We start from the raw sequence: 20,504 nt of genomic DNA, 5'->3' as shown, positions 1-20,504 counted from the left end.
CCGATCCCTCCCCTGCTCTCCCCTGCCCCGCCCTCCCCTCCGCTCCTCCGGCTGTGTCCCGTAGCAGCAGCACCACTCGCAGTCAAGCAGCGGAACTCCAGGCACCCACTTCCCCAGCTGCTGACGTCAGCTGGCAGCCTGGGCAGTGCTCGCCGCTCCGGACATAGCGCCGACAAAAATGCTGCTCTCCGTACCGCCAAGGGCAGGAATCAACCCGTACAGCGGCTTTAACAGCAGAAACAGCAAAAAGGTAAAACTCTCTCTCGCTTTTCCACCATTTTGACTCGACTTCACCTCACGGGGCAGCACACACGCCCGCCCGCGTCGCCACGGAGAGGCTGGTGACAGTGGGCTGCAGTGTCCTTGAGAGGCCACTTGAATTTAACTTTTACACTTTGGCGGACCGCGGACAGCTTTCACTGCCGTCCGGACCTGGCCGGGCCCGAACCGGTCGGTCGCGGGGTGGCGTTTAGCGGCAGCCGTCACTAGCTTAGTGTCTCTGTCGTCTGTGTGGGAGAACAACACGGGCGTGATGTGGACGGGGCTTTTACGGACTTGTGGGAAAAAGTCCCCGGCACAGAGCAACTTGAGTGCGGACGCCGTGGGTAGGTGGGTGCGTGAAAGTGGGAGCGGATGCGCGAGTTTGAGAAGACACGTTAAAAAAAAAAAAAAAAAGATCCTCTTTTCGCCTTCTTTCATCGAATGTTGGAAACCGGCTAAGTTGGCAAAGTTTATTTTTCGTGTGTGTTTCCCTTGTGGAAGTGGAATATGCCCCACCCCTTGGAAAAAAAGCCCACGGTGACTGCTGTATTCCCAGAAATGTGAATTCAGTGGATTCTGTTTACATTGTGACATTTTGAAACCAGTGCGAAGACGCCCACTCCTTAAAACATTCAACAGCAGTCACGACTTAAGTGTTGAAAACGTAATTGAAACCTGACCTGTTTCTGTTTGATTGATTCATGTGGTTTATTTGAATAATTTCCCCTTAATTCAGTATGCTGAGGCAAAGGCTGTTCACATCCTGTCCCCACCGACCATATTTACGGGAAATAATATTTTCCTGTCATAGTACATGTACAGTCCCCTCCAAAAGTATTGGAATGGCAAGGTCAATTCCTTTGTTTTTGTTGTATATTGAAGACATTTGTGTTTCAGATCAAGAGATGAATATGAGACAAAAGTTCAGAATTCCGGCTTTTATTTCATGGTGTTTACATCTAGATGTGTTAAACAACTCAGGACAGAGCACCTTTTGTTTGAACCCACCCACTATTCAAGTGAGCAAAAGTATTGGAACATGTGACTGATGGGTGTTTCTAGTTGCTCAGGTGTTGCCTTTTAAATTGATTGCTTAAACATTAGATAGTGGTTGTTTTTGGCTTTGGGTTTCACCTGTGAAAACTGCAATTGCTGTTAAGCATACATGAAGCCCAGAGAGCTGTCTATGGGAGAAAAGCAAAACATTTTGAAGCTGAGAGAAAAACGATGAGAGCTATTCCACAAACCTTGGACATAGCCAATACAATGATTTGGAATGTCATGAAAAATAAAGAAACTACTGGTGTACTGAGGAACAGCCATCGAACAGGTCAGCCAAGGGTCTGTTGATGACAGAAACATTGTGAGAGCTGTGAAGAAAGACCCAAAGACAACAGTCAATGACATCACTGCCAACCTCCCCAGGGCAGGGGTGAAGGTATCATAATCCACTGTTCGAAGAAGACATAGAGAGAAGAAATATACAGGCCATACCCATCCATCCTATTCTGTACCTTTTTACCCTCACTAGGGTCGCAGGCGTGCTAGAGCCTATCCCAGCGGTCTTTGGGCGAGAGGCGGGGTACACCCTGAGCTGGTTGCCAGCCAATTGCAGGGCACACATAAACAAACAACCATTCACACTCACATTCACACCGAGAGGCAATTTAGGGTCTTAAATCAACCTACCACGCATGTTTTTGTGATGTGGGAGGAAATCGGAGTGCCCGTAGAAAACCCACGCAGGCACAGGGAGAACATGGAAACTCCACACAGGTCCTCAGAACTGTGAGGCAGACGTGCTAACCAGTCGCCCACCGTGCCGATGGTCTATCACCTTAACCCAATTAAGCATGCATTTTACCTCCCAAAGAGGAGACTGAAGGGAGAAACCCCCAGAAACAAACAATAACTGAAAGAGGCTGCAGTAAAGGCCTGGAAAAGCATTTCAAATGAAGAATGCAACAGTCAATGGGTCACAGGCCTGATGCAGTTATTGCAAGTCAGGGTTATGCCACCAACTATTAAATGTTATTCACTTCAAGTTAATTTAATAATGTCTGTTCCAATACTTTTGCTCACTCGAAAAATGAGTGGCTTCAACACAAGGTGCTCTGTCCTGAGTTGTTTTTAACACATGTAGATGTAAATACCATGAAATAAAAGCTGGAATTCTGACCTTTTGTCTCATAGTCATATTTTGATCTGAAACCCAATTACCCTTTAGTATACAACAAAAACAAAGGAATTGACCTTGCCGTTCAAATACCTTTGGAAGGGACAGTATGCTTACATGTACACCCTATGCTCACATGTTGAATTGGTAAACTTTTAAGTGACAATTACAATGTATAGTGACATTTTCCTTCCTGTGATAGAGGCCGACGCCTGGATACTCTCATCAACATTTGTGTTTGCATGAGCGTTAGGTTTCAATTGTCTGCTTTATATGCGCATGCAAGCACACGCGCACGCACACACACACACACACGCACGCACACACACACACACACACACACACACACACACACGCACACACACGCGTAATACTGTAGATGAAGATCTGACTAAATTTTATGACCAATTTATGCAGAAATCTGAGCAATTCCAAAGGGTTCACATAGTTTTTCCTTTCACTGTATATTGGACCACATATTTGTCATTGTGAGACTTGTTAACAAGTCTTCCTTCCTTAAATGATTAAAGTGGATTATTTTCAGATTTTCATTGTCACTTGTTTAAAAATAGCTGCTTTGTAGTAGAACCCATTGAACAGCAGTGCCATTTTCTAGCCAAAATGTGATTACAGACAGTTTTCTATTTACTCTTGCCTGTTCATATATAAACTGAATAATAAGGTACGCAGATAATCTGTGTTTTCACTGTAGTTAACAAATTTAAGTTTAAATGTATTGTAATGTAAGTATTATTGCTCAAATCAGATTTTTTGCTTATATTATTATTTATTTTTTTTGGCATGTGGTTGTTCACATTACTTCTTAATTTGACTATCAGACTCCAGTGTGAATGAATGTTTAACAGCACTAAAGTGATCTGCATTCTGAAGACATCTGCTCTGACATCACTAGTTTGAAATCATTGTTACTGTAAATGCATCTGATGAAGAGCGACACAAGTCACCATGGTGGAGGGTTGTGGTGGCCTTTTAAGACTTAATTTCAACTGGAATTTAAAAGTTGAACGCACACAGCACATCACCAGACAATCCCAACCAGGTTCTAATAAACGTAAAGGAAACGTGTAGAACATAACTATTAAAGTGGTACCTCGACTTACGAGTGACCCGATTTATGAGTTTTTCAAGATACTTGCGATCTCCAAATTTTTTTGTCTTAAGTTTCAAGCAAAAATTTGAGTTGCGAGCGCTAGATGGTGGCAGAGAACTTTACAACATGCATCAGTTTGGCAGAAAAAAACAGGCTCAGTGCTTGCTTCGAGATGTTCATCCACTCACAGTTGAAGTCCACTGGAAATATAAACACAAAACAAACATTACAATTAATTATTACAATTACAAGTCGGTAGCTTAATGCTAACATACAATGCAAAATGCCATAGAGGGGCTAATGACACTAGCTTGGAAGTTGCAATGTTATAACCCATTGAGAAACAAATATCTGAACAAAAATGGAACTGGAACACGTGTAGACAGACAATGTAACAATACTCACCGGCTTATATTTCTTATCCTTCCCAAAAAGTATTATTAATAGTTACCTGATATAATGAATGCATGAAATCATGAGGCCCAACTGTTTAATTCATTATATTCTATTTAATTATGTTAGCACTCTGTGTGTCACCAGAAATTTTCGTACAAAAAAGGCCCAAAAGAGCATTTTCAGTTTCAAACCTAAAGACTTTTGTTACCAAAATAAAATATCCGGACTGTGAAAAGCAAAAATAGCAGGCAAATGAATAAGTGTCAAAAGAGAAAATACTGTAATACACAGTAGAGTACCGGAACCGGAAACCAAAAATGAATTACCGTTTTTCACGACCATAAGGCGTACTTAAAAGTCTTACATTTTCTCCAAAATGGATGGGGCGCCTTATAATGCGGCACGCCTTATGTGTGCACCAAGTTCCAAAATCTGTAAATGTTGTGTGACTTTAATGAGCGCTCCGCTGGACTGACTGGGAGCATTTCCTGCCGACACGCTGCTTATATAGAGGAAGGCGGATGTGACTGAGGACAGCATGCGAACGTAAAGGGGGAAGGGTGCGCGTGACAGAGGACGCTAAAGACCCGCCCCCAGTAGGTATATAGTTCCGGTATGTGCATCGGTTTGGCTAAGGACCCCCGAAAATGGCCCCTACGAAGAGATACGCTTACGAAGCACAGTTTAAACTGCAAGCTATTAGTTATGCGGAGGAACGTGGTAATCGAGCAGTAGCGAGAGAATTCAAGATCAACGAATCCATGGTTCACAAGTGGAGGAAGCAGGAAAACGAGCTTCGCCAAGTCAAGAAGACGAAGCTGAGTTTCCGCGGAAACAAGGCGAGGTGGCCTGAGTTGGAAGACCAACTCGAGCAACGGATAAATTAGTTGTCTGTCTGTCATTTTAAACATTTTGTTGGTGTTTTTTGGGGGCTGGAATGGATTAATGACATTTCCATTCATTTTAATGGGAAAAGATTATTATTATTTGACATGCGAGTGTTTTAGTTACGAGCGTGGTCATCAAACAGTCCTGTAAGTCCACCACTGTACTTTAAAACTTCAATAAGTTACAGCACATCAACATAAATACAATTATGGTGCGTTTCTAGTATGCAATGTGAGCAAGATTAAAATAAAAACAGAATAAAATAAAGCTCGATTCAAACCGCACTCCCTGTAAAAGCAGTTGCCTCATATCTCTCTGCTTGTGCATTGAAATCGGGCTGTACTGACTAGAGTAACTCCTTCTTGATGCAGAGGTCTGATGAATGCGACATGGCCAATCAGACTGCGGTCACGTCTCAAAACATCAGCTATCGTGACTACATAAGAAAGTGGCCCAGGTCGAAATGAATAGAAATCGGATGTGCTGTTCAGACTGCCGTGTGAAAATTGGTTACATATGGGCAAAAAAATCTGAATTGGGGCACCTTTGCCTCCATTGTGCACAAAGTCAAAGTGGAGTGTAATGACACTCAAGAACAATATTAATATTTAGTCACTTCTTTGACATTTAAATTAACTTGAAGCAGACATCAGAAAGCAATGCTGTATTTGAGTAATTAAGATTTAATTTAGGCACATTGTTTAGGCAGATTTGGACAGCGTATCTTAAATGGGACAGCTAAAACAGTACAGCATATTTTTCAAAACAGATGCTCTTGACGCACGTGCTTTTATGGAAAACATTGTATAAAAGGGGCCGCAATTCGTCAGCATAGATAAGTCTGTTTAAACAATCAAAGTACTGTTATGCGGACTTTGAAGATAGTATTGTGTAATCTCTGTAAAAGAGACTGAAAGTCACTTTGTCATCCTCAGGCCATGTTCAATATGTGTACAGTTTAGTATGCATTTTGAGTCTTTGGAAAATGTCATTACAACTGTTTTCAAAGTAGTACTCCGGGTTTTTATATTATGATGTCCATGAGATTCACGTATCAAAGTGTTTCTCACTCTGAATACAAGTTAATTTAGCTGATGTTGATGTTTTGGTGGTGCATGTTGGTGTCGCCACTATTGAGAGTTTGAGTAAAGGATGCAACAATGGGGGGCCATATAAATACCCCAGGCATGTATGCAACGTGACACAGAAAATAGAAAAGTTTATATGAATGTTTTGTTTGTTCTACACTTTACATGACCCCTTGGGCATATAAAATGACAGAGACTGTATAATTACATATAGCAATGTAAGAATTAGAAATTAGTTGTATCATAGGCAATGTGTGGGAGCAGGGTACCAATATAGATGATAATTTGTATGATCCGGCACGTAAAACAATGGATATGGATTTCCCAACCTTGATTGAGCCAAGGAACTAATTTTACATTAGATAAATCTCATGGCACACCACCAGACAAAAACAGTGAAATGTTGATCTCTTCTCAATTTACTCACAAATTTACCTACTCACTGTGAAATCAGGGCCTGTTATTTGAACACAAAGCTGATATACTCGCAGGAAGCCATGACTTATTTTGTAGTATGAATGCCAACAGGTGGCTACACAGGTTTATTGTACATTCTGCCATCCAATGGAAGAGCATTTAATTGTTCTTCCTTTCACTATAAGTTATTTTCATATAGTAGGTAGATGAACAAAAATATATTTGTGATTAATAAATATTTTTTGACGAATTAAGTGAAATTGGATAACTTCCTAATTATCTCTCGGGGTACACTAGGGTGCCTAGCACCTTGGTTGGGAATCACTGCTTCAATATAAATTTAAATAATCCTGGTTAATTGACCACTCTAAATTGCCTGTAGGTGTGAATGTGAGTGCGACTGGTTGTTTGTTTGTATGTGCCCTGCAATTGGCTGGCAACCAGTTCAGGGTGTAGCCCGCCTCCTGCCCGATGATAGCTGGGATAGGCTCCAGCACGCCCGTGACCCTAGTGAGGAGAAGCGGCTCAGAAAATGGATGGATGGCTGGAGAGCAGACTATATTCTCCCAGTATTTAATTGGCTTTTCCAAATGTTGTTCAGCAAACTTTAAACAAGCTGTGACATGCTTTTTTTCAGCATGGTCTTTTGGTCTTGCATGGTGATCGTGTATGCAGGGCATGGCGACGGAGTACATTACTCACTGTTGTCCTTGTGATGACAGTACCTGCTAATTCCAGGTCTTTTTGAAGCTCTCCACAGGTGATCCTTGGCTCTTGGACAACTCTTCTGATTATTCTTTGCACTCCTCTGTCAGAAATCTTGTGAGGAGCACCTCATCGAAGCAAATTTATGGTGGTATGATTGGCTTTCCAGTTACGTATTATGGCCCCAACCGTGCTCACTGGTACGTTCAAAAGCTTAGATATGTGCCTGTAACCAATGCCATCGTTATGTTTTGCAACAATTAGTTTGAGATGGTCTTGAGACAGCTCTTTGCTCTTAACCATCTTGAGATGTGTCTTGACTCGCACCTTGGCAGTGAGACCTTTTTGTAGGCCATCAGTTAGGACTGAACCAGCTGATACTCATTTTCACTGACAAGGGGCTAAATTGCTGTTTGATTATTGATAGATTTTAGGTGTTGTCTTGGCTTTCCATGCCTTTTTGCACCTCCCTTTCTTCATGTGTTCAATACTTTTTCCCTGTGTCATTTCACATTATTTCACACAACTTAATTTCTGAACTTATTTATTCTACTTCATTTGTATGTATGGATTAGTTGGGTTGTTCCCAACATCTGGTGAAAATTCCATGTCAATAGCACCTTTAGAAATATATTTAGTGATAAAAATGGTGGCGTGTTAAATACGTATTTCAGCCGCTGTACAGTATTTGCACCCGATCCTTAATAAAATAAAATTTTAAATGTTCAACAATTTAACATGATAAAATGAGCTGTCCAACTTCATGGTTGGCTGGTCCATATGTCTGACACTATAAAAAAGGCACCATGTTTTTGTTGATGTTCAGCGCGATTGTCTCCCCGATTGCCATGCACTGGGCTCCGTTCTTGTTATATAGAACACAATGGGAAAACGGTTCTGCTCCTGTTGTCTGTTTCTTTGTACTAATTAAAATCACCCATCACATTTTTGAAAACTAGTAACTTGAGGGCTCAGAAAAGTCTCTAAATACATAGCCATGCCAGGTATGCAACTAATGTGGTATGACTATAAATTTAAATTCGCAATTGAAAGATTATTTGGCGGATCTTTTTGGTCTATTCTATCATCTTAATAAAACCTCTGCAATGTCGGAGAGATCTGAAGGATTAAAATGAGGCAAACAATTTAAAATTTCAGCATTTGTTAAAATCTTCAAACTGTCTTTGGCCTACTTAGTGGAGAAAGGTTCACCAAAAGGTCAGGCGACTGTGTAAATGTTTTCCCCTCCCACCGCCTTCTTAGAGTTTCCCTCGCTTGCTCACTTTATGCCATATCTGAGTCGCACGATTACACAAAATAAATGTCTGAACACAAAATAAACACAGAGAGGGGTGAGAAAAGCTCTTTGTGTGAGGGCGGCAATTACAGAGCCCGGCTGCTCGAAGGTGTTTGGTTTCTGTTGCGTGGAAAGCCGGTGGCTCCTCCCCTGACTCAGCACCTCATTTCCTCCTTCGAATAAATAGAATTAATGTTCTCAAATTAAATTTGGTCATTTTCCACATAAGGCTTCCTGAGAGGAAAAATAACAGGAGACGGCCTGTCGCCTCTCAAGGTATCATGAGTCTCGCTCAGAGCCTCATCGAATGGCTTGTTTATGTTCTTTTCAGGCAGACGTTCATTCTCATCTCACCGTGAGCTCATCGGAAAAAAATGTCAATGTCTGTTACAGTAACTTAATGGTCCAGATGAGCCAAGAGACACTCGACAGCATCACAACACAACTAGGAACGAAATACAGTAATAAAACTGTGAATAGGTTACTCTTAAAAACAGATTCAGCACATGCAGAAGAGCGTTTAAAAGTGCATATATGTTAAAAAAACAAAAACAAAAAAAAACAAAAAAGATTTTGAACTAACATAACTTCTAAAATGTTTCAGCGAAAATGTGTTAAATTATGTAAAAATGTTTTGACTTCACTGTTGTGTCAAAATGCCAAACAGAAAAGGGGAAACTCAAACTTTATTTTTCTTAAGTTCAGCACTTTATTTGAACATGTATAACTTACAGCCCTTCTTTTATTTATTAAATGAGAACATTACACTGTTATGATCATATGTTTGATTACCAGGGCAGAATTTGTAATATGTGTACAAGTCTTTATTATGCTCTAATATTATTATGTTAGTGGCATAAAAAACATCAACGATACTATCGTTTATCTTGAAAGTTTTTGTGAAAATATATTGTTCTAAAAATATTTGCTATTGTGGCAGGCCTAAACAGCAAGAGCAGTGGAGAACACAAAAATATTGAAAAAAACAGTATAAAAGATTAAAGAGTAACAACTGTAATAAAAATCTGCAATATAGTGGAACCGTAAAGCAAGAACCACGATGTACTGGAGGATTACTGTATCTGTATTCTGTGATGATAAGTTGCAGGGACTCATTGCTGTAGGGCTCGGACTCATTGTTTCCATGACATGTGCATCCCGGGACTCACATAGTCTCAAGTGTAAAATGATCGATGTATAGGCCTTAATTATCCTAAAAGATGCCCTAAAAGATGCAATACAGTACATAAGCAGACTCTGCTATGGTATTATTATTTTTTTTAATCACATTTGACGGTACTCATAAAAGAGTCACTCCGCAGTGCTAATGTTATGTTGGTAAAGTAAACTAACGTAAAGCACTTCAACCTTCGTCTCTCGGGTCCTGCAATGCGGCGTCATACTCGGCAGAGAGAAAGGTCCGTGTTACAACAAACGGGTGCTCGCCTTGCATTTCACTATGAAATGCGATAACACTTTCGTCATTTCTTTTTTCTCTCTCTCATCTCAATTCGCTGTCGCATTTTGCAACCACTGTCTTGGCGCTTCTCAGTCGAACGCTCCACTTCCGTGTCCACGTATCAGAAACATAAGCGCGTTGTGTCATATTCGCCACTGCCGCCTTCCATCACTGCTGTCTTCCTTCTTTGCGACGGTCTCCACGGTAAACCTGATTTGCAGTTTTGCTTTTCAATGTGTTTTTTGATGAGCAAAATGCAAATTTTAACCTGGAAACTGCGATGTGAGACCACTTAATTCGAGCCTTGCACACATACGTAGGTAAGCAATGTTGTGTGTCAAAGGACGCACGATCATAAAGCCTTTGGTGTCCCTCAGCATTTTTGTGCGTACAGGACGAGGGACGCACATCATACGAGATCCCTGTATGGTCATCCCATATTATTGTTATTATTATTATTGTATTATATTATTATCTTGTGTTCTTAGTTACGTTAAATCAGATTACCTTTGGATTTTGTTAAAAAGCCATAAAAAAATGCTAAATATTTGATGCCCAAACTTAACAGCAAATGTCCAGGGGTTGCTTTCAGATTGTATCTGTACATGTACATGTTAGTCTGTTACCCTGCAGCAATATTACTTCCTGCACCCTGAAGTTATTGAGATTGATGGTGATGTCTACCTGCAGTATCACGAATGTCCTTTAGGTCTGTTCAAGGGTTTTTGCCAGTCACAATGAAACTTTCAAATATCAGTGAGAAGATAAAGTCATACAAAGGGTTACAAATGATTCGTATAAAAATTATTGATAGACTAGTGCTCAAAATTATCACAGTTATTATGATTACTTTATTACTAAAATCAATTTAAAGCAAAAAATTCCAGATACATGCACCAAAAACATTGCAACAAGTTTTATTTTAAATACAAAAAATATTCTGTACTTATCCATGTGTTAGCTTTCCTTCTCTAGGCTTCAGACTGTAGTCCCTATGCTCCTGACTATGTCTAATAATCGAGGGCTGAAGTCAGGGCTACTTGAACTTCAGGGGTAATTTTCACTGTACGATCAACAACACTGTCAAAACACGTGGCTTCTAAAACGACTGAAATCACCTATATGCATCGTGGGGCAATCCCACACACATGAGCTCCAATGGCTTGTCGTGCCAGTCTGATCCAAATGGCCATTTGTAATCTGCGTATATTTGGGTTGAGAATTGGCGCTTTGGGTGTAATGTGTCTCCCGGTCACAGGAAAAGTAGACTTCCATCCATCCATTTTCTGAGCCGCTTCTCCTCACTAGGGTCGCGGGCGTGCTGGAGCCTATCCCAGCTATCATCGGGCAGGTGGCGGGGTACACCCTGAACTGGTTGGAAAAGTAGACTTATTAAGCTATTTTCTTCGGCACATACAATTACTGTAGCTCAGTCTTCCTCTATTGCTGTTAAGGATGTCAGTTAGTGTACTTGCATATGTGCAAGTCCTCTATTTTGAAGAGGACTTTGGTTTTGGGGAGGGGGATTTTGCTTTTTTGAAACATTGTAGTTGAAGTATAAACAAGCAGCCAAACCATTTTTATTTATTTTTAGTTACATTCGGTCCAATTTTAATGGCCCTTAGATATATTGGTAGAATGCTGCACCTGTATTGTCATCTGTCTTAAATATTTAGCATTTAACCTAACCCGTTCATTCCACCTCAAACATCAATTTACCAAAAATGAAAGGCCCTCCACCCTCTAGTTTGAGCTGGTGATGTATTTGAACTTTTATTATGGCACTCCAAAGCTGTTTTCATGCTTATTGATCAAAGTGAATGTTCTAAGCGCTCATCAAAAAAGCTAATTTTAAGCGGCAGGCTTGGACAGGATTTGTGACATTACAGATGTTTGGGAAGCTAGTTCTGTTCCACTATTCAATATAGGTGATGTAATGCGGAAACGTGAAACGTTTGCTTCACAAATAGTTTTGCGATAAGTAGTTTTATAGTGATGCAGGAGACAGTATGTCCCAAATCTTAGTATAATTTTTGAAGTTGTATTCATTGATGTGCATTTTTATAAGATAAATTATTTAGAAGCATAATTAATTCATAAATTATTGAACGCAAGTTTATTTTTAATTTTTATATTAAATCTTGTCAGATAGTCCAGATGTAACCAATGACGTGTTGGTGAGCGTATATTCATGTAACGGGTAACTATCAGCTAGCTGGACCATCCTGGATAAGATTTCAGCAGGGCATGCAGGCGGTTTGTGCACTCAAGAGCAGAGATGCTTCCTCTCTTTGTCTGTGAGACGTTCAGTCAGTCAGAGTCACAAAGGCAGACTGAACAGCTCTTCACCGCTATTCTCAGCACCAGTCAATTAAAAGAAATTAGTCTTTCACTGTCAATCAGTTGCACACGCTTTAAGTTTAATAGTAACTGTTCGGACAAAGGGACGTGACTGTACATTGGATTTGCCTGTTATCCAGCATGTTTGTCGGGGTTTTTAGTTAGCGCTGTACAGGTCGCAGTTCTCAACTGAACATTCAGAGATTACCGTGCTATACTGTATGTCGAAAGAAGAACATTTTGCGTGATAGACAACCCAACAAGGTACCTGCTGGTCAAAGAACCACGTGATTATTTTAAGCACTGTTACAGCCACTGTTTTGCTAATAGTCTTTTGTAAAACACATTTCTACCCTCAAGGTACTCAACGAACTTTAACACTGTCACCTCAATCTCCTAATGTTGATTATGATGACAGCATCATTGAAGCATTTTGGTTGCAGGGTAATGGGTGGACTGAGGATCAAACCCACAACTTTTGGGTTAGGAGAGGACCACTTTACCACCTCAGCAAAGCCACCCTAGCTAATCTTCACAGGGATTGTTGTTGTTCAACTAAATAAGAATGCTATTTTAAAGTTATTTTAAAGTGAAATATTGTACAGCTATGTCATGGTTGACTGTGAGGCAATCTTGTATGAGCTGAAATGTTTTGCCAAGAACGGCGCATTGTTCACAAGAATTGTTTGTGAAACTCAAAATTGTATTATACTGTATAAAATATACATACTGTGCTTCCATGCCAATTTGAATTTAAGTCAAGAAGTATTCGACTAAGAAAGGGAACTGTTGGCTTTTCATCTTGTTTAACTGTCCCTGCTGTGCCTATGAGATTATGTGCAGTACTCTCCAATCACACATATTGGTTCTGTACCAATAAAGTCAGTGGCCTTTTGTTTTGCATCCGCATACACTTTTTATCCATTTTGTAAAAATGAAGTTATTACTGAATAGTTTTGTTTCTTTTTTTTTTTCTTGGCAGAACTTTGCATTCTTGGCTGAAATTTGTGTGCACAATATTTTAAAGTCTACAAGTAGTTTTCAGGAGAGCCCGATACAAAATATGTCCATTACTGTATGCCCATATTTAGCAACAGCTAGCTCCACTGCTTGAGCCCGTTGAAGGCCGCTCCCTTTCTCTCAGGGAGGAAAAGGTTCAACATAAGGTGGGAAGTGGTGACAATCAAGCCATCCATTTTGTTTTAATATCGCTCATGCTCATTATGATCATGGGAGAGCTGAAGCTTATCCTAGCTTACTTTGAGTGGGGTACACCCTGGACTGGGTGCCAGTCAATTGCAGGGCACATATACTGTAGATCACCAACCAATCACACGCACATTCAAACCCATGGACGAGTCTTCATTCAATCTAACATGCGTGTTTTTGGAGTGTGTGAGGACTCAAGGATAACCAGAGAAACATTGCTGAGATTCAAACCCAGATCCTCTCAACTGTGGGGCCGACCTGCTAACCAGTAGTCTATTGTGCTGCCTTATGAGATAGTCACTGTGATAAAGCAATTTGTTAGAGGGACAGTCAGCGTCACACTAGACGCAAACTCTGTTGTGCAACCCGTTCCACCTCTTATTAAGTATATGCTTTCTGCTAGACATTGGTCCTGCACGACGCTGCACAATGATGGGTCACTGACAAAAATACTTTTCGATTGCTCTCCTTCAATTGTGCCCGCTTGAATTAGCTGCAAACGATGTTGTGCGACACATCATAACTTGGTCCTTTTTTAGTACAACCAAGCCTTTAAGCCAGGAGCACAGCGCACTGACTGACTGCCAACAGCTCTTAAAACCCTGAAATGGATGGAGAGGGATTAAGCATAGTACACCTATATCGTCTGCATATTGAAAATGAAGCAATTTAAATATCTGTGTCCTTGGTTCTGCGTATGTACTTTAAAAGGCAGGATGCATATTGAGTAGCCACAATAGGAAATATCTGACATAAAATTTTAATGCCTGCTGGGTTACCTTGAAATTTTGGCATGACTCAAGTGTCACCTTTGTCCCCTCTGGCCCAAGTGTGTGTATCTATTTCTCGGTCTAACATGTCAGATGTTTTGGACCCATCCCAAATGCGTCTGCCTGCTGAGTGATCCAGCCAAGGTGAGCAGGCAGAGGCGGGGGCCAGACAGGGAGAGAGCCGAGTTGTCTAAAGTAGTACAGTGATGATGCCAGAAGCTCGGTGTGCCTCTCACTCTGTTAGAACTCCAGCCGGGCTGTGGGCCAGTATCTTTGTGGGTGTATACGTTTCAAAGCTCCTGAGCTTGTGCCACCCGAACCGGCTTGAAAGAAAACACGTGCCTGTGCATCTGTGCATCAAGGTGCCATCATACCGTAAGAGAGAGACAGATTGAAGAGTGATATGGGCACTGCGTCGCCTATAAAAGCAGAAGGAGGGGGAGGAGGAGGATTTAGGAACCGGTCTTGTTGTGCATTCAGTGTCCCTCTCACCTGGTTGGAATGCAGAGTGCTTTGTACAAATTGTAGTGTGATAAGATCAGGAGCAGACACGCAGGATTTCCTGTCTTTACTTTATAGCTTAATAGGCGACGCATTCTTTGCAGAACACTGAGCTAGTGTTAAAATTTTATTTCATATTGCCACATTAATTTTCTTCTTCGTACAGGAAATGTGACTGGTAATTAAGACAGGTGTGTGATAATAATAGGTTATAAAGCCTCTTTCACAAACAGAAAATAGATTGTCTGAAACTACTAACAAACTTGTTCTTGTAGATGTCAGCATCATTCAGGCTCTAATAAAATGTTAATAATTTCTGCTATCATTAGTCTACCGAATGCAAAATAATTTTCAGCATTAAAAAAAACAACAATAAAATAAATGAAAAAATATATTTTCAATGGAATCTAAAGATGCCCCTGATATTGAATACTGAAGAGTTTCACCAAAAGTCACCCAAAAATGTTGAGTTTGAACTGCCATCACAACAGCATCATATCCTGCAATACCTCAGCGTACGTCTTGAGAGCTCGGGTCAGCGAGCATTGAAGGTTTAACTGCTCATTGTTTTTGGGCCGCCGCGTAACAAGTGATGCGACCAAATGTGGATAAAGTGAAAAATCACGAAACAACGCCCAGTCAGAGCCCTCCTTTCCATGTGGTCCTTATACAGGTTTGCCTGTACAACCATGTTTTGTTCTGTAAAATTCTAGCAAGTGCCATATCTGTTCCGGGTTAAGGGTGGATCTGTCTTAGAGGCTGTGATCAAACAGTAACCTTTGTGTCACAGTTTCATATTTTTGTAATGTTAGGGTTCCTGCAGCTTTACTCCATGATCCTTTTTCCAGACATCAGCATCCTTGCATCAGCATGTACATCAGTCAGCTGGTCACTTTCCTTCCTGGGGAGAAGACAAGCACTCCCCTCAGGAGAAAGAAGTCATGACACATAAAGGCAGGAAAACTCCCCAACAGCCAGGAATCCATGAAATTGTGAGATTCGAGCCAGGGTCAAATGGAGAAACCCCACAGGGAGGTAAAGTGAAACTAATAAAAAGGTTGGACATTGAAACAAGCTGGGCAGTGCGGCAGTAAAAGCTGTATCACACTTCATTAGGTACGCTTGTGTGATCTAATGAGATCTATGAGCTGTCCAGTATATTCAGAATTTTGTCTTTACAAAGATCATGATGTCGATTTTTGATCCCCTAGATTACTGGTGTTTGATGAATATGAAATTTACACCAAGATACAGGAAATTATTTATGGAAATGTTCTTGAATTTTTATCTTTAGCTGGATCCTAAAAATATGCGTTGGATATTGTGAGTTAGGAATCTGCAGCAGAGGAAGTGAACAGATGTAACAATTATTCTGACTGAACAAGGATCCTTTGTCTGCAATGGGATTATAAATAGGGTTGGGCATCATTTGAATTTGAGCGATTCCGGTTCCTTATTTCGATTCCAGTTCCAAACGATTCTCGGTTCCAATGCTTTTAGGGGGCTGGGTCAAAAAAAGTTTGCATGGTTTAAATAAAAGGTGTCCAAATTATGAACATCCATGCCTTTAAAGTAATTTGATCGTCTCTGACAAAAACAACGTATCTTTCATCTTTTTCAAAAGGAATTTAAATCTTTAGAGGATCTTTTCCTCAAGGCTAGTTTACCACCTTTTTCCTCTTATGAAAAAAATGGTACCATATTTTTATACCAGATATAGAGCTCAAAGTATGACAGATATTCTTTTAGCCATTGCTGGTAGCATACAAAATCAGCAGATCTATAGTTACAATACTGGAATTTTATGTGTAAAAAATTTACACATTTTCTTCCCGTTTCAGTTCTTGTAGCTGTACTATAATGGCGAGGTGTTACAATATTTTTTAATTGTTGTGTTGTATGATCCTGAGAGAAATTTTCTTTTTTTTGTTGTTGGATCCTCCGCCATGCAGCTGGCTAAATAAAGGTCGCCATAGGTGGTCGTCAAGGGGGTGTCTGGATACTCCAATTAGCGTGATTGGTTGTGTAGCTGGAGTGACTCTGTCGGCCTGCTGGGCTTTCGCCAAACAACGTCAATTTGATCAGTGACTCGTTCATGTCTCTAAATTGAACCCTTTGTTGCCGCGTCGCCGGCCTCCAATTGTTCTCGCAAATGAGACAGTAACCTCACTGCAGCCAACTACGAGAGCAGGAGGTTACCACATTTATTCCTATTTCTCAAATGTGGGTCATTAAAACTATTTGGCTAAATAAACTTGATAAAAGTCAGTTGTGGTGAGTCCTAGTGTTGCTATTTATTGCCTCAGTCATAAAAGTGCCAATAGATCTATTCCTGGAGTGAGAGAACTTTATTTGTCAGCTTCTTGACAGGGATTATGAAAATTTGTTCACCTCAAAATGGATTCATGTAAATGGTTGCACAATCTTTAGTGTGATTTCTCCACGGAGAGCCACAATCCATGATTCACTGGTTGTTGCGTAATATCCTGTTACATTGGTGAGTCATGACAAGTCGGTCGCCATAGTTCGAACCCGGCAACACTAAGTCATTTGTGGCGGCAAGTGTTGTTGGGAACAGCAAGAGGGATTGATCAAATCATTACAACTGTTTGCGTGCAAGTATTACTGCGATGAATCCCTGGTGTATGCACCAGCTATCCCTCTCCTAAATGCCTCTGTGGTTTTGTTCCCTCTAAGCCTTTTTAAGTTTAAGAGAGACAAGAGCGTACTTGAACAGCTATGCTTAATGAAGATTTTATCACAAATGAGAGAAAGCAAGCAGGACGACAACATTATTTAATTGAGCTCTGTGGGTCTACCCAAATATTGGTCTTTGGCCTTCCAGTTTATGGTTTTGCTGTGCACCACAAGATATTTTTTGTGGTTGCAAAACTGAAAAAGGAGTTACCCAACATGGGGAGAGAACCAAAGAGGCCCCTTTCCCCCTATATGGAGCAGGCAGCCAAGAGGCCCAGCGTTCCCCTCAGAAAGCATTATTGGTGAGTGTTGACACGGGCGCTGTGTGATATAATTTTTCACTGAAGAGAGTGCACATCTGTCTCCCCCAGATTTACTTTTTTATCTCCTCATAAAAGCACATTCCCTTGTTCTCACTTGCAACAGCACTGCACCTGCCAAAATTAGTGCTTGATGTGTTAAAAAAAATGTGTTAAAAATGTGCTTGATGTGTTAAATAAATGAAATACCGGTAATCATTAGTTTTCATTTTGTTTGTTCAGACATTTTAAGATTCCGTTTTGACCATGCAACATAGATGGTTCCAGTTCGCTACAGTATGTTTTTTTTTTTTTTGTCTCCGTTGGAAAGCATCCCAACATCCATCCAACCTTCCAGTGCCTAATGGTAGTGGTTGGAGCAGAAGCGTTTGGTAAGCTGGTCAAGTTAGGAGCCAGACTTAACTTTTTTTAAATCCCTCAGACAGAACTCAAACCTGCCTAATTTTGAGTCAACTCTGTTGTTATTTGTCATTCGTGGGAACGAGGAGTGATTGTCATTTACTGACGATTCAAGTGATCTTTGTTCAATTGTTTTAGCATTAGCATTCCAGTCCACAGACAAGAGAAACCTCATCTCGGTTTTGACAGTCTGCAACACTTTGAAAGGCATACTACCGACATCTGCTGGATTTAAGTGAAGCAGTAACGTTACAAATACACAGTGTGGGCAGTCATGTAATGGCTGACCCTTAAAGCTCATTAATGCTTGACGCAGGATACGCACATGGATATGGACAGAAGAACTCTGGGCTAAACAGGGGTATTTTGAGTTGTGAGCTAATCCCCCTGTCTCTTAAGTGCCAAAATAATGACACACAGACTCTGCAGTGGTTTCGTCTGGATAATTGGCTTTATTTTCACGGTGCAGAGAGCTACACTCAACAACGAGCGAAACCATTCCCCGGTTCGCCCTCGCCCCTTTGGATTTTCACACGGCAGAATAACATCAGAGACCACTGCTGTCTGCTCTGTTGTTCTGATTTTGCCTTCTTCTAAATAAACACAATTTAAACAGACACCTTTTTTGCATTTGTTGTTAATTTATATTACTCTTCTTAGATTCAGAGCAATGCCCTCTGGCCGATTAATAGCTGAATGTTCACTCCAACGCAATGGACGCGCGGAAGTATGAGGGCAAGGACGTTCAAAACTTTTGAACAATCTACTTTCATGCGTACGTAGAGCATAAGTGAAAATGAGCCTTTAGTCTGTTTGTGCATTGTGAGTACTTTGTTAGCTCGAGCCAATTTTCTCCTGCAGTTTGAGATTGAATGTTAACACAACACTCCCGCTTTTACAAAATCTGTAGCTACTGAGGCAAACCAAACTGCATGGCTTGGTGGAAACATGGCTCACAAGATTTGTGTTGAATTGCGAAAACAACATTCTGAAAGTAGCACTGATCAAAGACTGTCCCAGATCTGTTGGTATATCAAATAAAAAACATTTTTTTCTCGTAAATTTGATGGAGGTGCCTGTCCAAATCTGACATTCCTGTTTTCTCACAGCAGACCTATGTTTCCTCCGGCCACCAGATGGCTCCACCGAGTCCCAACAACAACAGTAGCAGTAACAGCAGCGGAGGAGGTGGAGAACAACTAAGTAAAACCAACCTGTATATCCGCGGTCTTCATCCCGGGACTACAGACCAAGACCTGGTTAAGCTCTGCCAGCCGTAAGTTTAAACATTCGACAGTTTGAATTAGCAAAGTCATACTGTATTCAATGTTGATTGACATTAAATCCACAACACTTAAATGTTACCTATATTTTTGTTGACATTGGATATCCATTGGTCTTTGTGGTATGCACAATATTGTCTGGCCTACAAAACTGTCCAATCTGCCAGTTTTGATCAATTACGCTGCCCATTACCCGTTAGTTTTTTTTTTTTTTTTTTTAATGATCCCACAAAACACAAAGATGATTGGTGGTATATAAAGCAGTTACTTGCTAGTAGTTTATTATTACTATTCCAATTCAGGTAATAAAGCTACAGCTGGCTGGCCAAGTTTATCCCAGATCTTAATTCTTCATTAACTGAAAACATATTGGTCAAGTGTATACTTTCAACTTTTTGCTAACAGTGTGTGGAGGACCATTTTAGTTTCAGTACAAGAGTCCCAATACTTCTAGCCCTCTAGATAATGTAAAATGGAAGCTGCTCAATAAGATGAATCACACCGCATGATAGAGTGTGTGTTATGCATTGCACTCTCGATGCATTAGTGTTCCAGTTGCTTACCACTGAGCCGGTTCCAAGTGTACAGAAAGTGGAAGGTTAGATGAGGACAGGAGGCAACTGGCTGTACCCTTCTCTGGCCCCCGCTCTGTCTCCTTTTTTTCTTCCTCACTTAATAAGGCTTAAGTTTACTCCTTCCTCTACTTAATATAGAGAGTCAAACATTTGGCTGTCAATCCACTGAGTTTATGCAATTGTTAAGATTGAATAAAACCCACCTTAATTGTATTTAATCCGTTTATTTATTTGGCCAGCAAACGTCCTTTTCTGAATATAAGACCAAGGCCTGAACAATCTAATATCATGTGTCCAACAGATGAAGAGCAGAGCTCCACACAGAGCAGATGTTATCAACTCATTTGAACATCCTCTGCATGACTCTTACTCCAGATTTAGCATTCTGTCTACAGACAACTGGATCCAGTTTGCAGGACCTGGCATATGTTGTGAATTTATCAGCATACAGTGACGAAACCAAAATCTTACTTATTGCAACCGATCAACTTTGACAAACTGACTGTAATTGTGACAAACGGCTGTCAACATATATTTATCCCATGAGCTTTAGCAAAAGCTCGCTATACCGCATGGACAAAAGTATTGGGACATGTAGTTGACAGTGAAAGA

At 40.6% G+C, this 20,504-nt stretch overlaps 1 protein-coding gene across 2 annotated transcripts in view; it reads left to right on the top strand.

Annotated features, from left to right (window-relative positions):
* Window positions 1-89: 89 nt before the first annotated feature.
* Window positions 90-20,504, top strand: part of LOC133408432 (RNA-binding motif, single-stranded-interacting protein 2-like) — a 33,934-nt gene continuing 13,519 nt past the window's right edge. Inside the window, exons 1-2 of one of the 2 annotated variants that reach the window (XM_061687357.1) lie at window positions 90-250; window positions 19,147-19,310. In XM_061687357.1, the coding sequence (XP_061543341.1) occupies window positions 179-250; window positions 19,147-19,310 (236 nt within the window). In that variant the 5' untranslated portion in view covers window positions 90-178. Of the gene's footprint in view, window positions 251-19,143; window positions 19,311-20,504 lie in introns of both variants that reach the window. The other variant, XM_061687356.1, reaches the window with a different exon arrangement.

This window comes from Phycodurus eques, chromosome 10 (assembly GCF_024500275.1).
Source record: "Phycodurus eques isolate BA_2022a chromosome 10, UOR_Pequ_1.1, whole genome shotgun sequence".
Classification (NCBI taxonomy): domain Eukaryota; kingdom Metazoa; phylum Chordata; class Actinopteri; order Syngnathiformes; family Syngnathidae; genus Phycodurus; species Phycodurus eques.
The sequence above is the reverse complement of the archived record's forward strand: the minus strand, read 5'-3'. Positions and strand labels throughout refer to the sequence as shown.